At 38.5% G+C, this 26,010-nt stretch overlaps 1 protein-coding gene across 4 annotated transcripts; it reads right to left on the bottom strand.

Annotated features, from left to right (window-relative positions):
• Positions 1 to 1,196: 1,196 nt before the first annotated feature.
• On the bottom strand, positions 1,197 to 24,984 carry AGTR1 (angiotensin II receptor type 1). 4 transcript variants are annotated; one of them, XM_085513562.1, is made up of 4 exons: positions 24,827 to 24,984; positions 23,619 to 23,728; positions 20,025 to 20,129; positions 1,197 to 8,157 (listed from the first exon to the last, which is right to left on the bottom strand). In XM_085513562.1, the coding sequence occupies exon 4, from the start codon at positions 8,102 to 8,104 to the stop codon at positions 7,025 to 7,027; it is 1,080 nt and encodes a 359-aa protein (XP_085369688.1). In that variant the 5' UTR covers positions 8,105 to 8,157; positions 20,025 to 20,129; positions 23,619 to 23,728; positions 24,827 to 24,984; the 3' UTR covers positions 1,197 to 7,024. The 4 variants fall into 4 exon arrangements, 3 of the variants coding, with proteins under 3 accessions (XP_085369688.1, XP_015727427.2, XP_015727426.2); XM_015871941.3 differs by lacking the exon at positions 23,619 to 23,728; XM_015871940.3 differs by lacking the exons at positions 20,025 to 20,129; positions 23,619 to 23,728.
• Positions 24,985 to 26,010: the final 1,026 nt, after the last annotated feature.

Raw genomic sequence — 26,010 nt, 5'->3', positions numbered from 1 at the left:
CTTTTGGAAAAGCAAGCATTTCCCAAATCTGAAACATGTGAAGTCTTTGACTCCTCTGTTTTCTGTGAAAGCAAGCATTTAAAAACAACATAGGATTAACACAGTTATGCAGTGCATTCCTCATACTGTTCCATGTGTCTTTCTTCACTGCTATAGTGAACTTAACAGCTGTGTGTGAAGTACTGTATTTGTGTATTATCAGTAAATGCAATTCTGCTGGCATTGCAGGAGTTTCATTGTAGGTGAAATGTAGAGATGTCCCTGCTTGTGGCAGATCTTTCAGGAGGCTGTGGATTCTATGGATTTATTGGGCCAGATGAGTGAACTTCATTTGCAGTGAAACTGGGTGCTAATGAACACAGTGCTACTCTGCACAAGTGTGCATGTCAGTGGTGGCAGCGTGCTCATAGCTGGAAGTTGTGGAGCTTTGCAGTGTCGATTGGCTTCTGCTTTGACACAGGCATATCATCAATCAAATGATACGACAGGAGAGATAAAGGCATATTCCGTCATGGAACAGCCTTGTCAGAGTATTTGAATTAGCTTGGTAGAAAACTTAGCCTTTAAACAGCTCCAAGATAAGCAGTGGAGTGTAAGGAAAACATTTATCTTGCAAATAAGCTTTGTAATCTTCTTTTGGGTTGGAGGTAAGGGATCAAAATCAGATATGTATATGCCTCAGATAGTGTATATTTTCCAGCATCTCGACAGGATTGTGCCTGAATGCCCTGTTTAACTCCAGCACATATTTGTGGGTATAGCAATGAATACTGGTATTTTGTTGCTGATCTGCTAAGTTCTCAAAACATATCCAATATGAGCGTAACAGTGAGCCCTGCAGGAAAACTGAAGTTAGATGCTTGAAAAGAATGTAGTTAATTACTGTAGGCGCAGAATATTACCTAGGTTCAATCAGTAAGTACAGCGTTTTATTTTTTTTCCAGTTAGCTTAGAGTTTTCTTTAAATAACAGGAAATTGATTCAGAAACCTTGTTGAGCAAAAAAGAAATCACATTGTACCTTCAGAATTTCTGAATCTAATGTTCTTGTCAGTTCCTGTCCTTCCTAAACTCTGCTGCCCCTGTTGGGAAGTAAAACTAGAATCACTTTTGTTTGGAGGTCTGATGAAAAACTAAACCTGGACGAAACAATCTAACCACATGGTGTGAAGAATAATTTGAACCAACACAGTTAAGTGTATTTTAGATTAATGTTTTCAATATTTTAAAATACCATCAGTTTGATGAAAACACTTCTGTGAGAAAATATTACTTTTTGCAAAATTGCCGGTTGGACGGAAACATAAAATTTGTTAATTCCTTCTAAAGCAAAGCACTCCATATCTACTACTCACTCACGTAAAAATTACAGACCATGGCATACAAAGTTATCACAGATAAACAAAGAAATTCAAGAATAACAGAAGTATCATTTTGCTGTATTTAAGATATATGCTGCACCACATAACAATCTAACATAGAAAGAATGCTATGAAGTATGCCTTGCTGCATATTCCATTATACTTCCATTTAGAGTGATCAAATTACACACACACAAAATAACCAGGTTCAGCATTAACAGTTCTCCATTAGGTGAAATTACATCCCCTGTACCTTTTATTTTTCCCCTTTCCTTGAGAAGTATCCTGCAAATCATAAACATTCTCTCTTTTTATATGACTGCTTTTATACAAAGAAGGGTCTACAAATTTTATTGTGCTTGGGGGTTTTTTACAGTGCAAAACCGAATTCTTAGAGGAGCTTATGGAAATAACAGTGAAAAATCAATAAAAGAGAAAACAAAACTTAAGAAAACAGCCTTATTTTAGCTCCCTTAGTATTTCATAATTGTTCAGCAAATTTAATTATACATATACTACAATATATATTTTCTGTTCTTTTATATTTCCAAACTAAGCCTGGAGCTCAGGCTGGGTAGGCCAAGCTGTTATTGATCTATATGCAGGACATTATCTGCCTCTCCTGGACATACAGTTGTCTGATGGTTTTCTAAGACACTGATAATACTGGAGTACTTAGAGAAAGATAGAAATAAATCTCTTCTTTGAGTGGACTAACACAGCAACAGAGATGGCTTCACAAATATGTTACCTGTTGTCAACACATTTTGTATTTTTTCATAATACTTCAGACAATAAAAGCTCTTACAATAGCAATAACTTTTTACAGTATAAAGCTATTTCTATTGAAGTAGAAAACATTAACAGCCACCACTTCACAAATCATGACTGCACAAAAATACTGAAATGAAAATACCTAGTCTTTGATGCTTTATTCATAGGGTATTTTTAAAGCTGAAGGCCTCAGCACTAGAACACTGCAACAACTGTGGGATCCTGGTCTCAAACATGGTCTGTATTCATTTCTCAAGCATACAGCCATGTCTGTAGAACTCACCAGCAACAATGTGCTTGATAGCTCTGCCATTAGCATAGTGGATTTGTTAACTCAGCCTTGGTAGCGAGGTCATTGATAAAATGGACTCAGTGATTGATAGAACAACCTCACTGCTTTGCACTAGCTTGCGGGTGGTATGTTGGCCAAGCCTGTACTATGACATAGAATAGCAAAGCTGGAGACCCTGACCTTGTGAGTTGGGTAGGAGTGGTTTGATATGTTCCAAACTGAGCAGGATGTTCTAAAGAAACTTAAAAGAGATGCTTTCTGAAAGTTCATAACCCTTAGCTGAGAGATTTCTTCTTGAGTTCTTTAAAAGCAAACAGAAAACAAAATAAAAAATTGTGAAAACAGGATATTTACATGCAGCACTAAGTATTTCTGAAATTAACATGTTCCTTTCTAGGCCTTCTCCTTGCTCCATCCCATTCCCTCCTAGTTTTATTTGTTTGTTTCCACAGCCAACTCTTCTCCCTAGGAGAACTTGCACTTTACAATACTTAAAAATCAGGTCAGTAAGATAAATCATTGCTGAAGCTATGCAAGCAAAACCAAACCAAACCTGAGAGTCCTACTGTATTGTCTGCTGCTGTCGCAGTCCCAAGTTGATGAGAACCATCATCTTAACAGTGATTCTGGTAAGGAAAAGGACTTCTGACCTAATAATTTTTCTACAGCACCTTAACTACATAATCATGAAGCAATTGTTAGAGCTAAGAACCCAAGTTAATCCCTACTGTATCTGTAAGGGCTTTGCTAAAATTCAGTTTATTCAGCACACAGTATGATTCAGACTAGGCATTTAATGGTCCAACCAGTACAGAGTGGAGTGTGAAATGTGAGTCATAAGGGACAATTGCACAATAAATAGAAATAAATGTTATGTACGTACGTGTCAAGTATAATGTGATTTAGCAATTATTCCTCCAGCACAAAGACAGTATTCATTCACACAAGTCATTATAGTCAGACTATAACCATGACAGCAGAAGAGCAGTGATTTTTATATTTAGGGCTAAGTGTTGTCCCCACTAATAATGTCTTGAGATCCACACACCAGGAGAGTACAGGAACAGATTAAGAGTACGTCAAGGATTTTAATTTTGGATACCCAAGGAATAGAAAGCACTTTGGATACTTGTTTTTGAAATGTAATATTGTTGCATCTTAACTAACTTTGTGTTCTTTAGGAGAGTGGCAGTTTGCTCTGAAGTATATATAACTAGTCTGCATTTCGGTATTAAATTAAGAAGGCTCAATCCAAAGATATCCCAAAGTTGAAGAATCATACAGGGCCAAAACTTTCTCTTCCCTCCTTTGTTGGCAAGGAGTAGGTACTCTGGTCTTCTGCCTGCTCCTCAGTGTGGACCATACAGTCCCAAGCCTACCACAAAGACCAAGGAGGCACTGCTCTTATCTGCTCCTTACAGACAACCAGACGAAAAACAAACTTATATTGAGTCTTTGTACTTTGCATACTGGAGGTCAGAATGATTAAACTGAGTTGCTTCAAGGGGGTCACTGATTAGAGGGGCCTGACCCTCCACCCTGTGGCACTGCTGCTCTGCGTGCCCCACTCACAAGTCTCCAGCACAGGATTTTCAGCAAGTACATGGCAGGGAATAGCAGGGCTCAGCAACATGCACTTATTACAGTAGGATGGGTGAAGAAAATGATGTGAGTTTACTAAAGGAGAGGGGGACTCCAGCTGACTCTTGGTTTGGGGCTCTGTGAGACCATCTGCAGTACATGGCTGCACCAGTAACAGCTGTGCTCTGGAGGCACTGGCTCTGCTGCTGCCCTGTTTGTTGGAGACTTTTATCTCTGGATATAGGTGGTTTTCAGTATCTGTTGATTTTTGTTTTAGGAAACACTAAAATAGGATTCTGCCCTTGACAGCTGATGACCATTCTCCAACCCCTTAGGAAAAAAAAAAAAAAAAAAGATATCTGAGTGTTATTTGTTTATTGGCTATCTATTCAAGGCTAGCATTACATTCAAAGCAGAACAGCTGCAATCCTTTACTGCCTTTCCTGGAGCAACCCAGGAGAATGTGCCTGCCCTTGCTTTTTCCCACGACACAGGTAGCACCAGCAGCTAGGATACATACACTTGAAAATTCAGGGTGCAACTTGAAACGATGAAAATCACTAACTAATGGCTTCTGGTCTGTTTTGTCCTGTGATAGTCATTTTTTATCACTCATAGTCACTACTGATTCTGCTTCTTTTTTTTCCTGATAATGAGTCATTTCAGTTAACTAATTAGTTACTGCTTACACAAATGTGCCATTTTTTTCCTACCCTAATTATTATATATGTATGCAAAAATAATCAAAGAATTTATGTGCATCTTTGAGATGTCTCTTGTAGTAATGCAGTCAACACTTTGTAAATGAGCTATGCATTGTGGTGGTCTGGGGCACTGAAATTTGGTGACCAAAGGGATCAGCAGGTGTTGAAGAAATGCTTGCTTTGCATCTTCCCAAGAGAGCTGAATACAAAATTGTCCGTCCAGGAAGCAGTTATTTCTACAGGAGTTTTGCCAGAGGCGATGATCTGCAGACCTATCAAGAGGCAGGAAAATATTGCTGCCTCTTCCTTTAGGAAATTCTAAGATGAAGAATTTGTGGCTGCGTCCAGCAGGTGGCAAGCACAGCACATCGAATAATGTCTGAGAAAGAGCTACTTCCTTCCTTTGGAGACTCCTGATGTAGTTTGACATGTATGCATGTACATGAACAAAATGTCATGCAGATAAATGGCAAGCTCTGTTAGTCCATCATCAGCTTACTGAGTGCTCTGGATGCTATTTATAATGCACGGCACCATTGCCATATTTATTTTCAAAGAATGGCTATTTCACATGCCAGTGTAAGGATATAAGCTGAAAAAAATAGCACTATATATCAGAATCACTCAACTGTCCCTAAATGACACATTCAGGTATCAGATTTTTAAAAATAGCTTCCAATTAAATCAACCTCCAGTGAAAGAGCAGTTTTTGATCAAGTACAGCTGCAGAAACTTTACTGAATCATCACAGTGCCTTGTGAGATGTAAATAGGAATTACAGAAAATCCAGCTGCTTGCCAGCTAAGCAACATTAAAGATATCATTCAGAAGATTATAAATACCTCAAATTCTCCATGGTCATCTATTTGTCTACGTGACAAATATGTGAATTTTTGGAATTTTTTTTAACTTAAGCTTTATTATGTTGGAAACTATTTATGAGCTCATTTATCTTTGAAAAAAAATAAGTGGGAGTTAATCAGGTGCAAATATTTTCTGGAGTTCATTATCTGAGGTTATAAGGATATATGAGGATTTCAGGAACTGGAACTTCTTATCACCTTTTCCCCTTCATTTGTGAGGAGAGTTTGAGCCAGATTTTTGTTCTGATTTATGTTAGTATAAACTTGAAATTGTTCCATACAAATGAAAATTGGGTCTACGTGGAGCAAATAATCCTCATTCCAGAATCAGTTTCATATAAGTGAAGAGCAATGAAGTAAATGCTAAGGACAAAGTTTGGTCCTGCTTGTTTAGTGTTATGACTAAAAGCATCACAATGCTTTTGTCAGAGTCTGAGCTTAAATGTCTAAGAATTCTGTAACACTGAATGGATCTTATTAGTTGGTAGTTCTCTCATAGATTACTTTGGTTATTCTACAAAAATAGCTTGAAGGCTTCTGATCAATTCTGTCCTACAACTTCTGTTTTCAAACAGCTGCATAAAGCATGGAGTTAGCCCATTCCATAAATAGTGTTCTTCAGTCAGCATGGCATACCATGGAGAAATGTGAGGAACCCCTATTTGTGTGTCTGTGTGAATATATATATATGTATATATATTACTAGTATAAAAATACCCACTGGGATAAATGTGTTTGAAGAAATGTTTGAAATCTCTAATTAGAAGTATAAATCTAAAAATATATTTATTCTATATTTAATAAATAAACCTGCATTTTTATTGCATATATTATGAAATTTTGCTATTTAAAAATGGAAAATGGTAGCATAAATCAGAATGAGACCAATGTCATGGTCCTTAAATTTCAATTTCAATTTAAAATTGGGCCTGTAGATAAAGTATATATTTGAAAAACAAGTTATAAATACAATGACAAATGACTTATTAAAAAGAACAACAAACAACCTCCAAAATAACAACAACAAACCCACAAACCCCAAACCAAGCAGTGTAGTTCCATCAGGGTCTGAAACGAAACTTGGTGAAACTTGGCTCACATGTGCAAAACAGTTTCTTCGTAATTCATGTCGCTTACAAAAGCTTTTCCTTTAAGTTCAGTGATCATCTGTAGTTTTGAGTAAATGGCAGAATGCTGACAAACTCTGATGCACCTGTCCTACCATTTATGCTGCTTTCAACAAAGTAAAACAAAGTGAAAATCAGGCAGTCCTCTGCACAATGTAAAATAGAAGGCCACTGCTAAATCTTTGTAGTGTGATTTTGCTGACGTGATTTAATTTTTCTATAACGAGCAGTAAGCTGTGATGTCTGGGACTGCAGATGGATTTTGTCATTCATGCTGCTTCGTTCGCAACCTTGTTCAGATAAAAAGCATACAGCGTAACACATCACTCAGTGTCAAGAGACCCAGCAGTCTTTTTAGTGGGCAAGCGTATATTTTCTGGTGGTCGATATGAGAGGGAGCTCATTTTTGTAGTGAGACTTGGATGTGTGCTGACATTTGGTGGAATGTATTTTATTAGCTGAAGGAAGTATTTTTTAAAGTTTTTTCCAAAGAAAACATAAAAGAAAGGATTCAAACAATTGTTAAAGTAAGCGATGCAAATAGTGAAGGGCATAGCTGTATCCACAATATCAGTGATTTTGCAGTCTGTTATTACATGTAATTGAATTAACACATCCAGAAAAGTGAATACTTGGTGAGGAATCCAGGAGAAGAAGAAGAAAAATACTATAGCCACAATCATCTTAAAAATATCATCATTTCTGGTCTTATTTCTTTGAATTTGATATGCCTTCTTCAGGGTCTTCCAAATTAGGGTGTAGCTTGTTAGTATGATGAGAAAAGGGATTAAAAATCCCAGTAAGTTCTTGGATAAACCTAACCCAACCCTCAATGTTGTGTTATTGTTGTCATATCGAAAGCCACAGACTGTCATGTTCAAGTTCTCTGCGAAAAATATATTACGGTGAATGATGACAGGTAAACTGGCCACACCAGCAAGGAGCCAGATGACAATGCAGGTTACTCTGGCAACAAACATGGTACGCCGGATTCGTGACTTCACTGGATGTACTATGGCCAGATAGCGGTCGATACTAAGGCATGTGAGTAGGAACACACTGGCATACAAATTGAAACTTATTCCTGCTGATGCTAGCTTGCATAAACAGTTGCCAAAAGGCCACTGGTACTCCATGGCCGTGTAGGCTGCCCAGAGTGGCAGAGTTATTAAAAAGCACAGATCAGCCAGTGCCAGGTTTAGTAGAAAGATGCTGGCCACTGTTTTTAATTTCATATAGCAGTAAATGACAATAACGACCAGGCTGTTCCCAAATATGCCTATGATGAAGATGATACTGTAAACAGTTGGAACCATAATGTAGATGTAACTGTGCCTTCCTGAAACAGGACAGTCAACGTGAATTCTCTTAACAGTTTCTTCAGTAGAATAGTTTGGGACCATCTTGATCTCTTCTGCTGTGGCCTTGTTTCAGGGAAAAAATGTGAAGATCAAACCTGTGAGGAGAGGGGGGCAAAAAGGGGAAGTAAAATTAGTTCATGAGGAATTTAGGTGGTTTTTATTGTTGTTTGTTTTGTTTTGTTTTTTTTAAGTTTCAACTAAATCTCAAGATTTTCTGTTTAACTGGGGATACAAATTATTGTACCAAATTCCATTTCTTACTCATAAGACGTGAATTAGTCAGCAATTAATCTCCTTTTCATTCACTGACTTCTGTCTATGACTTTCAGTTGAAAACTGGGGAGTAGGTGCCCCATTATCAATCACTACTCTTGAAAAACTTAAATGGAGAGCAAAGGAAACACGTGAATCTGTTGAATCATTTTTCTTTGGAAGGCAGGCAGATGGAACAAGCAGAGCAGTTTCTTTTACTTTGCTCTCTGCTGATTTGGAGTAAAAGACTAGATTATATATTAAAGCCTTGCTACAATTCCTATAGCAGGAGCTTTGTCCTGACTCTACAGGAAGTAAACCACGGAGTATGTAACTTAAGCAATAAATAATAATAAAAATGCCTAAATTGACCATTTTACTATGTACAGAAAAACAAGTACAAAGAAAGAAATGAAGTCAGATAAGAGTTCTTATTTTGTTCTCTGATGTGAATAGTCTTCTGTTGGACCTTAAATATTCAGAAGCTACTGAGATCCTGTCTGGCTTAGAACTATGATTTCGAACTATGACCAAGAACCAAATCTGCGCAAATCCAGCTTGTGCCTCTTTGGTGTAAATTAGTAACTGCAGAAATAGAGCCTAAGGAAGGTAGAGGAAGCACAATTCACACTACTAACTAATGTGCCAAAGAGTTGAAGTCATAGTCTTAGAGTAAGAAAAATACTTCTAGTCAACATTAACTCTATGGAAATTATGTGAATACGGCACTCATTTGGTTTGCCAAGGCTTGTGTGTTTTGCAGGACTAATTTCCTTATTAATGATTTATGACTCTAGCTGTGAGTCTGATACTAAAACTTTTCCACAGAGAATAAACAGCCAGTCTTTGCTCACAAAAAAAAAAAAAAAAAAAAAAGGAAACATAAAAAAATACACATGAAAATCAATAGTTATTATAGCAGAGTAATTTTTATTGCTGTATGCAGGATCCTGACAGCTGCCAGCCCAACCCAGTCTGTGCTGCCTGAAAACAAGATTAAGTGAAATATACTAGCTTTAGAGCAAACAAAAAACCCTTAAAGCTGCTTTTGTATAAAGAGTATATATTCAGAAAGATACTTGGTCTTTCAGTAGTGTGGGCTCTGTTGTTAAGGAGGCAGTTGCTCATTATTTTCATTGCTAGTGCTGATGTTCAAGGGTGGGTTGTGGGGGGCCCTGGGCAACCTGATGTAGTGCCCCAATTTAATGGGTGGTAATGCAGCCTGTGGCAGGGGGGCTGGAGCTAGATGATCTATAAGGTTCTTTCAAACCAAGCCATTCTGTTTCTCTTAAAGGCTCCAGTTAGGAGACAAATCTTATCCCTAAATAGTTGACTTTTTCATCTTCGTTTTTAACAGGAAAGTGAGGCATAAATACACTTCTGTAAAGCCCATACAGGAAATTTGGGGAAAAGCCTTGCACTGAACACAGAATGTGGTTTGCAGTCAGTACCAATTGAGCATGTCTCTCTTTGGCCCTCACTTAATTATCTTCTAATACTCTCTCCTTTTTTTCTTTCTTTTTTCCTGTTTCCTCCTTAGCTAGTGTTCTCTTGTAAGGTCTGCATTAGTAAGTTGATTCAATAAATCAGATGGGACAATCTCAGGATGTATGTCCTTGATATTTCTGGATATTGGAATATCTAGTTAATTCCAGTGAATGGCAAACCGTTTGTCAAGATACATAATGGAATACCTACCAGGCTCAGCAATTTTTGCAGTGAATTAGTCTTGATGCTTCAAAATGACATTACCCTTTTCTACCATGCTTAAGACATTAAAAAGTTAAGCAAATATATCTGACGTTACACATATGTACTCCAGTCTGATCACATACGGCAATTTGTGCTCATCTTGCTGGCTCTCACTGCACCATATCCACAGTACCTGGTGTCTGGTTCTGTGGAAGGTCATCCTACCCATAGGACAGGGAGCACCAACATAAAAAAGACTGCAAGATAAATCCTCTTATCTCAGCCCTTGGTTGTGGAAGTGGTTGACAGTAAATGATAGATTCAGCAGCATCATAGTCTGGCAAGATGTACCTTGTCCCACCTACAGCTGGTGCTGTGTGCTCAGTTCATTACCACAGGTAGAGAATGGGGCTTTGAGCAGCCTGGTCTAGAGAAAGGAATCCCTGCCTGTAGCAGGGGGGTTGGAACTAGACGATTTTAAAGGTTTCTTCCATCCCAAATAATTTTGTGATTCTGTATCCTTTGCTTATTTACCCATTGAGATAATAGCCCAAAATTAGCACTATGAAACTGAAGTCAGCGTTGCAAACCAGGTCTGCAGTATAGTATGCAGGACCCAGTTAAGGCTTGAACAAGACCTTTCTCCAAGACTAGATGAATGGTTATAAACACTTTATATAAGCAGATACTTCCACGTAAGAAGTATTACAGATTGCTTAAAGGTGTTGCAGAAATAGTGATTAGTGCAACTCTCTTCTCTTAAAATTCACCTCAGCAGATTAAACCACTGTCTACTTAAATGCAAGTATTGATATTGTCTACACAGATAATTCCATTTAAAGCATCTTGAATGACCTGAGTTAACATAATGATAATTGAATCATTTGAAAGCTGATACACAAGGAGCTTTTTCTACAAAGACTGAATCGATGTGATTGTGAATGGCGTGGCAACATCAATCTTAAAGCAAATTATCTGGTGAGCAGCAAACCCCTGTTGCATGCTACTGTCCTGTTTGACCTTTTATTTTTTTTAATTACAATGATTATAATGAGTCACTGATAATGAAATGCTTCAGACTGCTGTACCAACTATTATTTACCACTCCACTCATTGCTTCTATTGGGTGAACGTGCGTCCTAATTAAACTGCCTGTCGAAACAAGGAATGCTAGGCCCACACAAGGTAAACAGCACTCTGCCTGCTGAAAGATAAGATCACACTGACTGTGGCTTTCTGTGAGAACTTCATCAGGTATAAATAGGTAAGCAGATGTCACAAGTCAGTTTTAAAACAAAAGTAATGTGTTTTTAATATTTGCCTTGACACAAACTAAGTAAACTCTGACTGAACAAACCTGCCACCATTAGGAAATGTGGTGGGTTTTTTTTTCTTCTGATGGTAGGTTGATTATTTACTTTTCTCATGAATGAGATGATATTACCGTGTTGGAGGATGATGCATTCTAATTTTATATAAAATTATTACACAGGGAGAATAGGCTGTAAAATGTTTGGAACAGTATGTTCAATATTGAACTATGTTTATTTTCCTGTGGTTTGAGCTTTTTCCCCTCTATCTTGAGAGTTTAGCTCCCCCTCCTTTCCTAATTTCTTGTATTCTTTTTCTAATTGCTGAGAAAATAATGATGCTTCCTAAATGCTTCACCTCACTGTGTTTGTTTTCTTTCCTACCCAGCATTGCAACCCCCTTGTTTTGCAGTATTTTAAAAAATAAATGTATTTTCTTTTCCACTTCACATGCCTACCTCAGCCTCTTCCTTGCCTTCCTGGAGCCCCTGAACAGTACCAAACTTATATTCCACAAATAGCCTACACCAAATGGAGTAGTAATCCATCCAAAGAAAAGAATTACTGTTTAACAAATATGGATTTAGAAGATAAATGAACATACGAAACAAATTGAGTGCAGTTCCTGTCTCTCTAAGCAAATAATCTTGCAGAAAAACTGAGCTCATGTAATCATAAATCCATTCTCCAGAGCTGGGGGAAGGACAATTGTTTGGGAGCCCTTTGACAAATGCGACCAGCGTGAAGAGGCTGGACATTCTGCAAAGCTGCACATTTATTCTTCTCCTAGCTCTTACTTTTGTTGCTGCTTCTAACAGTTTTCCTCGCTCATAGCTTAACAAAGTTGGGGGGTTGGACTCGATGATCTCTAGAGGTCCCTTCCAACCCCTACAATTCTGTGATTCTGTGTGATTCTGTGAAGTATTTTTAGTCTACAGTTGATACATGAATTGGGAAGGGTGAAAGCAATGCAAACACTTAGGAAAGTGACAACACTATCGTGGCCTTGCAGTGTGCCCAGGCCTCATTTCTTCACTGCCACTATCTTCCACAGAGGTCAGTGTCTGACTTCATGGTGAGTGACAAAGAGCCAACATACTGCTGAAATGTAAATGCAGCAGGCAGGTGTGGAACTGGAGCCCTGTCTGTGCACTGACTTAGGATTAGCAAAAGTAGAAGGAAGCTTCAGAAGATCCATATTTGTAACTGTCATGTTGGGTGTTGCTTTTGCAGTTTTGGAACACACAGTGATTCAATATAAGAACAAGTAAAATCTACAGAACCTTGTAACTGGCCTCTGCACAGCTGTCCTCCTATTCAGTTCTGCATGAAGCAACTGCCACTCCATTGAAATTGCTGTCAATTTTGTGGTGCTTACTTTTACTACGTGCCTGAGTCATAGTGAGGTACCTAACTTTTTGCCTCAGAAGTACACTCTGGTACTTTTGAAGGAAAAAAACTGTATAAATGTGTATTTGTACTACTTATGCTAATATATTTCCAGTAATCATACTGCACTCAATTATTACTCTTACTTATTCCATAAGGTAGGTGGAGTGTCATCCATATTCATGTGTTTTGCAGCAGTGGGACACTGATCTGAAATAAATTTTAATTAACTTGTTTTGCTTATACTATCTTAACATGAAGCAATTAAACTTTTACTTGTGCTTTATTATTTTAACAACTGCTGCTTCGAATCACATAAAGGTGAGGTATACTGCTATTCACTTGGCAGTCTTTAAATATATATGTGTGTATATACATATATAAAGTATACTTAAGAATAAAATACCTTTTTTATATGTAGATTCTTCATGTTGTCTCCTTGCTGGAGCTGGTCAACTTTATGCTAGCATTATGTAAGTGATTCATAAACTGTCAATGATCTTCACAGGATTTGTTTCCTTAAAACTCTAAACTGTTAATCACCTGTTTTTTAGCTAGCAGAAGACCAGTTATTTCTACCATGTAAACAGAAATTGTTTATCTACTCTGACCTTCTCTGTAAGAACTTTCCTGTATTTATTTCTTCTTGCACATTTCAAGAGTCTGTCCTTCTGTATGATGGCTTTCATAATTTATGCTGAAAAGAATGAGCATCTCTGCTGTGTGTTTTCAGAGGCTACTCTCATTAAGTTTCCCTTCGCTTCCCAACTATCTTTCAACTTTATTCAATTTTAGACGAATTTTATAGAAGAAAAAGGCAGGTAAAAAGATGTTTTCATCTGGAAACATCGATGTTTGAGGATTGAGTGAATAGAGGAATCAGGCAGGAGGATGCTACTTTGAATGTGTTGTTTTGTGTTACGGAGCAGGAAAATGTGAAGGAAAATAACACAGCTAAGCACAGTGATATTTGAACAGCTTTGAAATTTAACTAGTATATCTTTTGACCACTAGAGGTCCATGTTTCCTATTTAAAAGTAATTATTTTATATTCAAGTGTCACCAGTTTTCAAAATACCATCTTCAAGATTATTCAAGACATAAATATCAAACAAAGTTCTACCACAAATCATCTCCTGATTGCACACTTCAGCATCGTGTGTTAGAAATGGATGTTAGAAAAGCTGGCATAAATGCCAATGTTTAAACCATTAATTTATGTGTCTGTGGGGTTATGAATAAAGCCTTCTATATATATAGCTATTGAGAGAAGATATATGAATATATTTTTTTGAGACATTTTCCCATTTGAAGACAGCCACCTGTATTACAAAGTAAGCTGTGATTCTAAGGTATCTAGAACCTGTAAAATGCTTCAAGGCCTCAATCAATTGTGTCTACAATAGCTCCACATTGGTACGCTATATTACCAGAGCACCTTCTGACCACCTTTGTTTGAAGGGGAGATGGAACAACCCAGAGAGCCAGTCTTGTCTCTGCAGCTTTTGTTCTTAGGCAGCCCTAAGAGTCTTCTGTTAATCCCCACAGTTTTGAAGGCAGTTGAGAGAAGTACCATGTTCTGCATGGAGTGCAAGAGACTTGTTCTAGTTCTAAGACACTATGATCCAGTTTGAGTCCTTACAATTGAAGGACTCTTAAAACAGAAAAATACTGGCTTTAGAAAAGCAACATCTCTATTAAAGCTTTGTGGTATTATTAAGCATTTAGAAATACTGCTATGTAATATGTGACAAACCTTCTGGATGCCCTTTCCAACAGCTTACACTGTATTAACATCACAGATGTTACTGTTAGCTGCAGGGGAAGTAAAAGCTTGGACAACTTTTTCACGTACTCTCATAGTACTCACAGGGTCCAGGAACACTGGAAATACTTATTCATGCAATTCAGTTCTTTGGCAACAGTTTTAACTACCAATTCCCTCTTCATCTGTTGGTTTTGTTTTGTTTTCCCAAAAGTTGGGAAATCCTGATGTACATATTTCTATAAAGTTGTATTCACCTATATTAGAGCCAAGGAAGAATTGCTTAACTTCACTATAATTTCTCAACGTCACTACAACACTAGCATGGTGATTATAAGGTTGTTTTAAAAAGAAGTTTGTTGACTAATCCACAGATCATTCATTATCAATAGCCAAAAGTAGAGTAACTGACTTTTAGTAAGTATTTTAGTTCATAGACTTCATTTTTCTGGTCTCCTAGTTCTGGGCTTAGCAGTAAGCATTGTTCTCTGGGAGTTTTTAATATGTAAGCATGAAGTTTTCCCTGCTGTTAATGGGAGGAAAACTATTCTTAGGTTCAATAAGTGTAGATGTGCGCTCCAAAGTACTGAAGGACTAACCATTCTCAGCATGCACTGTGTTTGTTTATCTAACCTCTTGGGAAATTTTGGTATTGTGGAGGTTTTATAGATCAGTGGTTCTGGCTTGACGGTGTACCCAGTCTTCTGGGTAGCTTACAGTTTTCCATGTAACTTTCTGGTCTCTTCCTTTACTTAGTTATTCTTGAGAGCAATCTGTTTTTATTCTTTGACCAAGGCTGTAACAATGTATTACAAACTCTCTGGTGTTTAGAATGACTTAAGGAAATACAATGCATATAATACTTAAGTGATAGAGATGTAAAGTTACCCATACAGCAATAACTTAAAATTGAAAAAATAAATAAAATGAGAATGTAAAATAAATTCTTAGCTTAAGACTTATAGTTCAGTGTCCTTAAACTAAACATCAAAAGGCAAAGCTTTGGAGAAGATGGTGTTTGAAATTAGAATCAAAATGAAGCCATAAATTATCCTTACCCGTCAGCATAGGTTATTATTATTATTATTATTATTTATTATTATTATTATTATTATTATTATTATTATTATTATTATTTATTATTATTATTATTGCATCTCTATTCTATCGGTTAATATTACCAGAAAGGAAGATATTTGACAAACAAGGAGAGAGGAAAAAACATTTATAATCAGTATGCAGACCTAAAGATTACTTATCAGGGACTTATCAGATCCTCTCTCTCTCTCTCTCTCTCTCTCTCTCTCTTTTTTTTAACAGCCCCATTTATTGCATAATACCAGAAAGAGAAATGTCTTTCAAATCACAGCAGTTCTAGAACTTCTGAGATTTTCAACATTAACCTGTAAGAACTTTTTAAGGGCAACGTAAGATGCTGTTTTATTCTAAACATACAGTTCAGTGCACATTCATAATTTCAGATGTGATGTCTCGTTATGTAGTACCCTTAGGGTATTTGGAAGTACCCCAAAGAGTCCACAGTTAACAAGAATGAAGCCATCGAGTCCCAGAACGAATAAAAGTGAGATTAGTTTGAGCCATGAAAGGTTACGTGATGCACGGTTACTTTCTCCAAATGATAGTAAATGAGTGGATTAACACATTTCCTTTATTGCAGCCAGAATTGCCTATATAAAATATAGTGTGCCCCATGTGATTATTTTTAATAAAAGACAGAAATCAAATTCAGGTTTGTTAAGAGCAAGCGAAATAACTTGATGAATTTTAAGTTTCTATTTTGATAGCTTAGTTCCATGAATAAGAAGTTTTAAAGTATTTTTTTTTTTAATTGCACAGCAGTGCACATACTATGCAAATGGAGCTTCTGGACACCTAACACCACGCATCTATTAGCATCATTATTTCCATAGAGAATGAACTATAAACTTCTACAGTGAACTCTGCCAACCTGAGGCATAAGGGATCTGTTATTAATTCTTGGCTTGATTCAGATTCCAGGTTTCAGCCTTACATTAAAAAGGCTTTCGAGAGACAAGGTGGGGGAGGATTTATTGAAGTAAGAATGTACTGCTGAAAGCACTTATGCCCTCTTCTAAAAGGAAGTACTGTTGCAGGAGGATGAGACAATGTTATGAACAGCATAGAGATACCTACCAGTTTAGCCTGAAGATCTCTTTTTAACAATGCTTGAATATATAAAGACAACACTTGCAGCTCAAAGTACAACTTAGAGGTACCAGTTATTCCAAGTATTGCTATGGCCAGAACTGGACCTGGCATGGCACTTGCATGCCTACCTTTATGGAACTGAGGAATGAAAGGCAACAAACTTGCATTGTAATAGTAGCAGTCAGGCTAGTCTGGTGACAGCACAATATTCTCACTGCAAACCTTTAAAACTTCTTGAAAACAAAAGTAATGCGGAGTCTAAAAATATCAAGGATCCTGTGGCAAAAGTGATGGAACTGCATTTCTGTACTTTCTTGTAAAAAAAGTAATGTGCTACTGGAGTTTACATGCATAAATTTGTAGAGCAACATCTGACCAGTAAGGAAATACTGTGCTGTGTGTGAGTCCTTACTTATATACATTCATCTTCAAATAGACTTCTTCCTGTCATTAAGCTAAATCTGGGTGGAGCCTTGGGGGAATCTAAGAGCTATTTATGTCTAACACACAGTCCTGTCTGCAGACTGTACTTTGTAGTTCTACTATTTTCACCTAAAACTGTAGGAAATACATATAAATATATATAAAAATGTAAATTAATGAAGAATATGCTAGAGGAAACTTCTCAAGTTTGAGAAATGCACTGTGCAGAGCAATACCAACATTTTGATCTGCAGCAACAGCTGTCAAAGTGGGAGAGATGAAAAAAAATTTGCAGTTATCTAAAAAGGCTTTCCTTCACTATGAAGCTCTAATGAACTGCACTCCTGCTTCTCACCCATCACCAGTGGTTAAAGTGACTGATAAATTTTAGTAGAGAAAACATTAGCTGAAAAAGAATCATTCATGCAGATGCAGCATTCATATGTGGACAAAAACATATCAAAGTCACTAAAGCACCTTGTCATGTTAGTCAAAACTTCCATGTTAGCCAGTATAGCACTGCATTCTTAGTAAGGTGGCTGGTGCCTCCTATCAAACTTCCTGCTAGTCAAGGCATTATGGCTCTGGGGAAAAACAAATCTTATGCTGAGCATTTTTTGTTTTGACTTCATTGTGAAAAATAGTGTTTGTCTTTCTGGAGAAGTTCTAAAGCAAAAGCAAGAGTATTGTGAATTTCTGTGTAAGGAAATGAATGTTAGATTTCAACGCCCATGTTCAAAAGAAGCTTTGTTTTCCATGTGTCATAATTCAGCCCTGCATAACAGGACTTGGTTCACTGGGTCTGATTGAGACACTTGATTATTTTTGTTATAGAATTAATTTAGATATTCTTATGGTGGGAAAATACTGCACTATGGCAATCTGCCTCAGAAAAGACTCTTTTTTTCCTTAAATGAAAATGTTAGTAACAGCCTGGAGGGAAAAGTTAAAAGATTAAAAGCAAAGGATCAGCATGGAGGCTTCTTAATGAATACCTCATTAGGGTCAGAAAAAAGGAAACCAAAGGCAGAAAGGAAAGAAAACAGTATGGGTAACTGTTGAAGTACAAGAGTTATTCAGACCCTTTCCCCCCCCCAAAAAAAATCTTTTAAAATGGTAATACAGCTAAGCCCAAGAGAAATTAGTGGCATTGTAGCTGTTAGTAAGTATAACATGGAGAACATAGAGGCCAGTTGTGCTTTCACTTAAACAAAAATCCTGTTAGGGGGACTAGGAGAAAATCTGATGAGCAGCCAAACATAAAGATAGGCAATGCATCTGTGATTTTCTTTTATCAAGTCAGTTGGAATACAAAGGTGTTAAGGGGTTAATCAAAGAATGGAAGCTCAGATAAGGATACCTTAATTTAAAGCAGTGTGGAAGATGTTACTGCCCAGGAAAAGAACAGATACTGTGATCCCTAGTGCTTTGTCTGGAAAGCTGCACACTTAATGGAATGATAGCAAAATAGACGTTCTGCCAAATGTGTATAGCTCGTTTCCTGTTCTTTTTTTTTTCCCCCCTCAATGTAAAATTTATTCATTTGTTTTTAAAACAAAATTAATTGCTCTACCCTGCTTTCCCATCCCCACGTAATGCAAACTCGATAAAAATAAACAACAAGTCCATTAATGACAAACAAACGGAAAAGCCACAAAGGTAAGCTCATATGCTGTGAATCATTGCACCCTGAGTAAAATGCACTCTTGTTTCTCAAGCAGACATAACTGAGAAGGGTAGCACAGTGCACTCCAAAAGGTGCCACAGTAGCTCTACTACACTGCTAGGAAAACTATTGATTGATGTGAGGAATATATGCTTGTCCTGCACTGATGTGACTTTTTTCCTGATGATATGCATAAGAACTCTTGGTGCAGCATGATAACAATGTACTTGCACTCCAAATATTTTTAAGCCCTGTTTAAAAGAGTTTTTTTGGAAAGCATATATGTAAATATTGTTGTTGTTTGTTTTTGTTTTGTTTTGTTTTTTTACCCAAATAAAAGCTAGATTTTGAGGAAAAACTGCAACTGTCCTATGCTAAGCTGCTGTTGGCTAGTTAACAAAGCCAATAGTAAGACAGAGAAAAAACTAGCAGAAGAGTTACAGTCCTACTTAGAAAACAAGTGTTTTCCAAACCCACTTGAAATACAGTACCTGAGAAGGGAGAAACTTCTGGGCAGCTACCAAGAGTAGTAGTTGACACACTCTTGGGTTCATAGGGAAGAAAGGAAAACTGTATAAACATTTAGTTTGAGGTTACAGGAATTAGGGGGGAAAGGAGAAAAGCCAAAAAACAATTTCTGTGAAGAAAAATGAGAAGGAGACACGAGTCTTATAAAGTTATATTGAAAGGGGCATGCATGGTTTCTAGATAAAGCAGTTCAGTCTGCATCTTTGTATGTTACGTGCCGGCTGCTTTGAGCAAAGGGTCTGCCCAGGCTGTGATGATCCTAAAGGAGGGTTAAATTGAGGATAACTGCCAACAGAACATTTTTAGGGAAGTCAGCTCGTGCATTTTTCTCCCTTGCGTAAGCCCCCCAGCATAAAAGTACAGCTGTTCAGTGGTTTTCTGGAATGTTTTACTATTTGCACGAGTCCCTCTGAGCTAAAAATGCTGAGGCACATTTGGTGTAACACTCTCAATCTTCAGAAATTGGAGAGGACTCAGGAATGCTGTTTTATTTTGTATTTTTTGTTCCTGTTCTTCATCTACTGAGTATTAGACTCCATTATCCAACTATTGATCAGAATTTGGCAAATTGATATGACCCAGAAATAAAGGAACAGATGATTTAGCTGAAAACAGGCATTTGGTTAAATCACTCTTTGTTCTGGCCTTAACTCTAATATTAGCCTTTACCTCAGACAGTGAAATACTGTCTAAGCATTGGCTCTGCCCAAATTCAGTACCGGTTTCTTTAGATACTGCCAATGTTACCTTGTGCTGAAGCTGGCTTTTTGTCTTCAGTCATGCCATTTGTTGCCAATCTGATCTCACTTTCCTGCTGAGAGGTAGTCTTCAGTTATTACCCATTTTCTGTGCCTATAAGAGAAATGCTACTCAACTACAATAAAAGCACCACAAATAGTAACCAAGAATTCTAGCCAGTGTTGTTATGTAGTGGATACCTGGACGGTTTTGCTATCAAGCAAAAACCAAATAGAATGAAAATTGTAAAAGAGGCCTAACAGCCCCAAATCTGTAGTTCCTTCAGATGATGGTGCGACACAGAATAGTTAACAGCATGTCATTCTAAGCATGGTATTTTCCTACCCTTACTTGCAATTCAGTTGAAAGCTCCAAGTAATTTTAGTCTAATCCATCATTTATCTGAGGATAAGTCAGTAAATCATTAGACCAGCTATTTTATTTCATGTGCACTTTGTCTCAAACAATCACAGCTGTTAGGATTTACAGTTCAGATAACCTCTTTTCACTGGCTTGTTACAGTGCAGGTAAGAAAATGTGCAGATATCATAACTTCATGTGCTTATTTGTCAGATTTGTTAAATTCCCCAAAATGTTCAAAAAATGACATATTCTTCTAGATAACATCTGTGCTTTTTTTTTTTTGGGGGGGGGGGAGGGGGTGGGGTTGGGAGGGGTGAAGGATAAGTTTTAGAAGATGGCATACAATGTGGTATAAGTGATCTGAGTACAATGACTTCATTGCTGAAAGTGATTTTAAGTGACAAATTTGTTGATAGAAATTGAACTTAAATACTGTGGTTAGCAAAAGCTTACTGACTTGCTTTCACTGCAGGGTTTTTAAAACCAGAAGGAGGAGGCACAAAATGATACCAAGATTAGTAACCTTCTGTGCAATAGTAAGAGTATGGAAAAGCAGCTTCACTTGAACCTTTTGGTCTTCAGGGTGCAGTGTTTGGACCTCCTGTGTGAGATCCGTACACCTTTATATTTGAAGTGTAAATCCTTCTGTGTCTATTTAAAACTTTCTAATGTATCTGAGCTAGTGTCTACATGCAACGTGTTCAACTTTGTGTAAAACTGTAATACTAGAACTGCTTACTGATTCACCCGTAGAATATTATACCTTTAAAGTGTAACCAGTCCACATGTCTTCATAACTAACTAGGTTCAATTCTAAGTGCAACCCCTTTACTCCTGTTAGCATGATGTACGCTAACCATACAAGAGAAAGAAAGGAGAAAATGTCTTCCATTATCTCCCCCTTCTTTTGATAAGCAATACATATTTTCCATTTGTCTTCAGAATTCTACAAAATACTCCTCTATGATATTTTGCACACTTCCTTCTCCTAGGTTCTCAGACTTGATCCTAGCCATACAGAGGCAGATTTATTAAAAACAGTATAGCTTCCTTAAGGAGAAACTGTCAGAAAATCAGAACTATTACCCAATAATGCAGCAAAATTGCTAATTAGTATTTCAGAGGAACATATGGCAGAACACAATGTGAGTGCAAAGGGCCAGTGCATTTCTAATAGAACTGTTGCACAGCTGAGAACATGAGGTGCAAACATCAGCAGTATGCCAGATAAGGCTTAAAAGTGGCAATAAGGTTACTGAAAGGCTAGAGATTTTGCTAAACAACACAAAAAGACTGCTGTGGACCTGTAGTGACTGGGCTATACCTTGTTCCAGCTCTCACAACTGTAAGCCTTACCAAGCTTTCAAGTCTGAAAGGATTTTGAAATTATACTCTCTGGAGAGAGGTGATGGTTTAAAATGAAGGTGTAAGAATTTGCAAGGAGTCTGATGTGCAATTAAGCTTTAGCTTGCACCGGAATCAGGATGAATTAATATGCTGATTAACATTTCACTTCCTCTTTTCCTTTTTGCTCTGTCATTTGTTGGAATAGGTATCATCCAGTTCCCCACTAAATAAGCAGTCTCCATTTTGTATGTGCTGTTTCATGTACATGCCTGAGCTCCCTTCATTATAGCTTTGGGTGTCAGGACTGCTGTTGTTGTTCAGACCTCCTTAGGTTAGCATTTTGGTTGCCAGAGGGGTTATGTTGCTTGGTTGTGAATATTCTTGCCAAAGGGTGGACTGCCAGAGTAGTTCTACCCTTAATAACCCATTTCCCCAGTTCAACTTTATGTGTAATATATTCAGATACAATTTTTATTTCATTTCGTATTGGAAAAAAAATAAAATAGAAAAATAAATAAAAAAAAAACAAAAACAACACAACATCAACTAAGTAGAGAGAGTCATAGTAGTTGATTTAAATAGTGCACAAATATCCATGTGTACTATCCAACTTATGGCAGAACTTACACTTTTATGAAGCTCCCAGAAGAGAAAAGGACAGTTGAAGTGTTGGACACAGAGATGTGCCAGCCATTAAGAAACAACTGGATGGTTCTCACAGTGTGTTTAGATGCTCTAAGACTTGGGCAGCAATGGTCCCAAGGCAGTTTATGAATACTCCTGGTGACACTAGAGGTGCTGTCTGGACAGCAGGAAGGTCCAAGGATAAGGAGAGAAAGTGATCAAGTAATTTATGGAAAGTTTAACAGGGACAGCTTAATTTGAGTTTTTAGTTCATGGCAGCTTTAAACTACCTCATCAGTAAGCAAAACTGTAGTGAAGAACCACAGGAAGTGCAAGTAGATTCCCTAGATGTATTGATTTATAAAAAAGAGAACAAGAAGTAGTAGTAGTAAGGATGCACAACTACCCACTATCTGAGATATTTCATGTGAGGCTTTCCGACTCCTAACTGCACATCTATAAACACAGTCCCTAGGTTTCAACAGAATTATTCTAGCAAATGTAAATAAATCCCAATCTTTGTTTAGCACACCTCAGCTTCTGCAGCACTGCAACTGGTAGCAAAAAGAAGTGAGACGCATTTCCAGATACTTTTAGATATTAATCATAATTAAAGATAATAATATTCAGCAGGTAGCATGTGCAAATCCTACATCTTCTTGTTCTAAGCAGGTTGTGGAACTGTGATATTTTAAACAGGAAGGCAGCACCTCCTCACTTGCTTCACTGGGTTTCGAGCTGGCAATTACTGTATTTTAAGCCAGTAACTTCTAATTGCATTTTGCATATGCTGTCCAACCCAAGCAAGGTACTTTTTCCAAGCAATAAGGCAGGAAATAGTTCTACTTTTGCCTTCCTCCAATGCAGAAATTAACTATTTCCATGTACTATCTTGCCTAAACTAAGGAGAATGAGACCAACAATTTCATGATAAACATGATTTCCATAACTGTACTGAACCTCTTTATTTCTCTGTCTAGCAACAGAAACTAGAAAGAACATCACAGAAATAACTGATATTTCTCTGCTCTGTAGTTTAAATAGTAGAGGGGAAAAGCAACAGAAATGCCACATTCTTGCTGGAGAGGCACATACTTAAAATTCTTAATAAATGAATGAAAACCTGTAGATGCTTCATACTTTTGAAAGATACTATAAAAGATTCTGATGGCAACAAGCAAAAGGGACTGACGCAGTCAGGGGTGTGAAACATCTGTCAGACACTAAAACAGAGCGGTAAGAGCCCTTCTAGATCACCATGGTAATTACCTGCTCCAGGCCATACTTAGTCCTTCTTGCTCAGGCAAAAATCTAATCATGTTAGTGGCGTGGGATCATGAAGGTGAAAAGGTATGACAGTCCCCTCTTCTGCTCCCTGCCTCCAAATAAACAAAAAGCCCTTTTTAACATCATCCCTTTTTTGAGGTTTGTAATTTGCCTGAGTGCATTTGCTAGAGTGCCCCATGCTATGTAACACAAGTCAAAACACATACTGCTACTTATGGATGGAAATTTACTGTAGCAAGCTCTGGACAGAATCCTGCTGTCATTTATTGCCACACAACTCATTAATTCCAGCACGTTTGTAGAAATATAGAAATTAACAAAATTAAATCCTGAAAGTCAGTGCTTGTCCATACCATGATCTGATTGTTGGATTTGCTTGGAAGAATACAGGGCTTCGATATCAGTAAATAACTGATGTTTTAATTGATTTAGTGTATGGAGAGTCAGAAGTCAGTAAATGTTACAGAATTTCACCCACTGGTGTTGAAGAACATTCTGAATCCAGTTTTAAGAATCAAAGCTGAGCTTGGAAGTAGGGTGAGGTCTAAGTCTGGTTATGGAGGCTGCACGCTGCTTAAGTTTTGATGAAACCAGCACTAGTTGCTAACTGGTGGTAGCTGTATTGTCTGGCTTGTTCATTTCTTTTTCCTTTCTGAAAAGAAACAAATATCTGCGTAAGTCTAGAAAACACTTGGCACTGCCTTTGGTGACTTTTTATTAGCTCACTTCACAGGTTCCAACACTAAAAATATACTTGAAGTGCTCATCTGCCTACGCCCGGGGTTAGGAGGGCTGGCTGCTGGAGAGTGCCTGGCTGGTGAGGAGGTGCCCGCCCCGCGTCGTGCCATCTGGCAGAAGGTGCCGTGGCTTTATCGTCAGGCTGGTGACAGAGACGGGAGAGCTCATGCACGTGGCATGGCTGTGAAAGTGAGGAACGTCTGTCTGTCTCCAAAATAAATACGTGTCAGCTTAAGAAGCGATTCTTGAATGGGGAGGTAGGGCGCGGGATTTAAACGCCTGCGTTTTGCCAGGATAAGGAGCTTCCTCTGCCAACTCCATCCTAACCATGCCCAAACGCAGCCGGACCCGACTCTACCCCAAGAGCCACAGTTGCCTTCCTGCCCCCCGGGGCCCGGCAGCGCTCTGTCGGCAGGGCGCTCTCTGCACAGCCGCGGCGGGGCCCCTCTTACCTGGCTCGGCAGAAGCCTGCACTGCCGTAGCCCCGCACGGGTACGCCGACGGGCGAGCAGATTCAGCCCCGACGGCTCAAGGCACGGCGTCGAGCTGCGGTTGACGCTCTCAAGTCTCGCTGAGCTTGGGCTCTCGCTCTCCGGCCGCGCCGCTCCTCTCGCTCCGCTGCCCGGCCCCTTCGTTTATAGAGGGGGGCGTTGCAGCCCAGCCCAGCTCGCCCGCTGTCTCTCCCCACCCATCTCCCGGGACATCCTCCTTCTGACCCGTCTCCCTCCCACTCCCTCCAGCCCTCCCGCCCCTGCCCACTGCGGGGTGCCCGGGGTGCCGAGTCGCGGCTTGGCTCGGATAGGTGCGGGGTGCTGGCAGCGCAGGGCAGGCTGTGGGCAGTGCCAAGGAAGCCTGTTCGTGAGTTTGACCGCGGGTGTCTGAAGGAGAGCCCGAGAGAGCCGTGCAACCGATTCCAGTTTCTCTAAGAATTCTACGGGCTGCCTATGAGCCCACCTGAAGCGATCCGATCATCGCTAAGTGAGGCTGCGATATGAATACAATAGATGTCAAACTTAATTCTCTGGGAGTAGAGGGAAGGAGATAAGTCTGTTAACCCACTTAGGGCAAAAGTCCTAGGGATTTCCTAAGGGACTGTGCGTGATCGTTTGTTTCTCTCTTTTTCTAAACCTGGATGTGGTAAACAGGACAGGGAGCTCCCTATCCCAGGCAGTGTTTCTGAGGCTGATATGCTCACTAGGAATAGCATTTCACAGGTTCCATTTTATTTCTAAGTCCTCAGCCCATCATTATGGAGAGAGCTAATGCTTCCAATGAGACCTGCACATTGCAAATTGCTTTGTAATCTTTTTGTACAGCGAGTGTGTTTTTGATAGCCCTCTTAATGAAGACACAGTGACCTAGAATGAGCTGACAGTGTAACTTGGCTGTGGTTAGGAATATTTAGGACCTACAGCAGTCTTAGTGCTAGAAGGCGGCACATCATGAGGACACGTTTGGATCCTGAAGTAATAACAACTGTAGCTGGAATGGTAATTGGTCTTTAACATCTGCACAGGAATGATCAGTAGGGAACTGTCCAGTTATAATTTGTTTTCAAAAATCTGTTCGCTGAAATAGAGGTACTGATAGAGAACCAAGGTGCATTGCATGACTTTAATTGTTCCAGGCTGTCTCT

The sequence above is a fragment of the Coturnix japonica genome, chromosome 12 (genome assembly GCF_054131305.1).
Source record: "Coturnix japonica strain WE chromosome 12, WE-NBRP24, whole genome shotgun sequence".
Taxonomy (NCBI): Eukaryota; Metazoa; Chordata; class Aves; order Galliformes; family Phasianidae; genus Coturnix; species Coturnix japonica.
The sequence above is the reverse complement of the archived record's forward strand: the minus strand, read 5'-3'. Positions and strand labels throughout refer to the sequence as shown.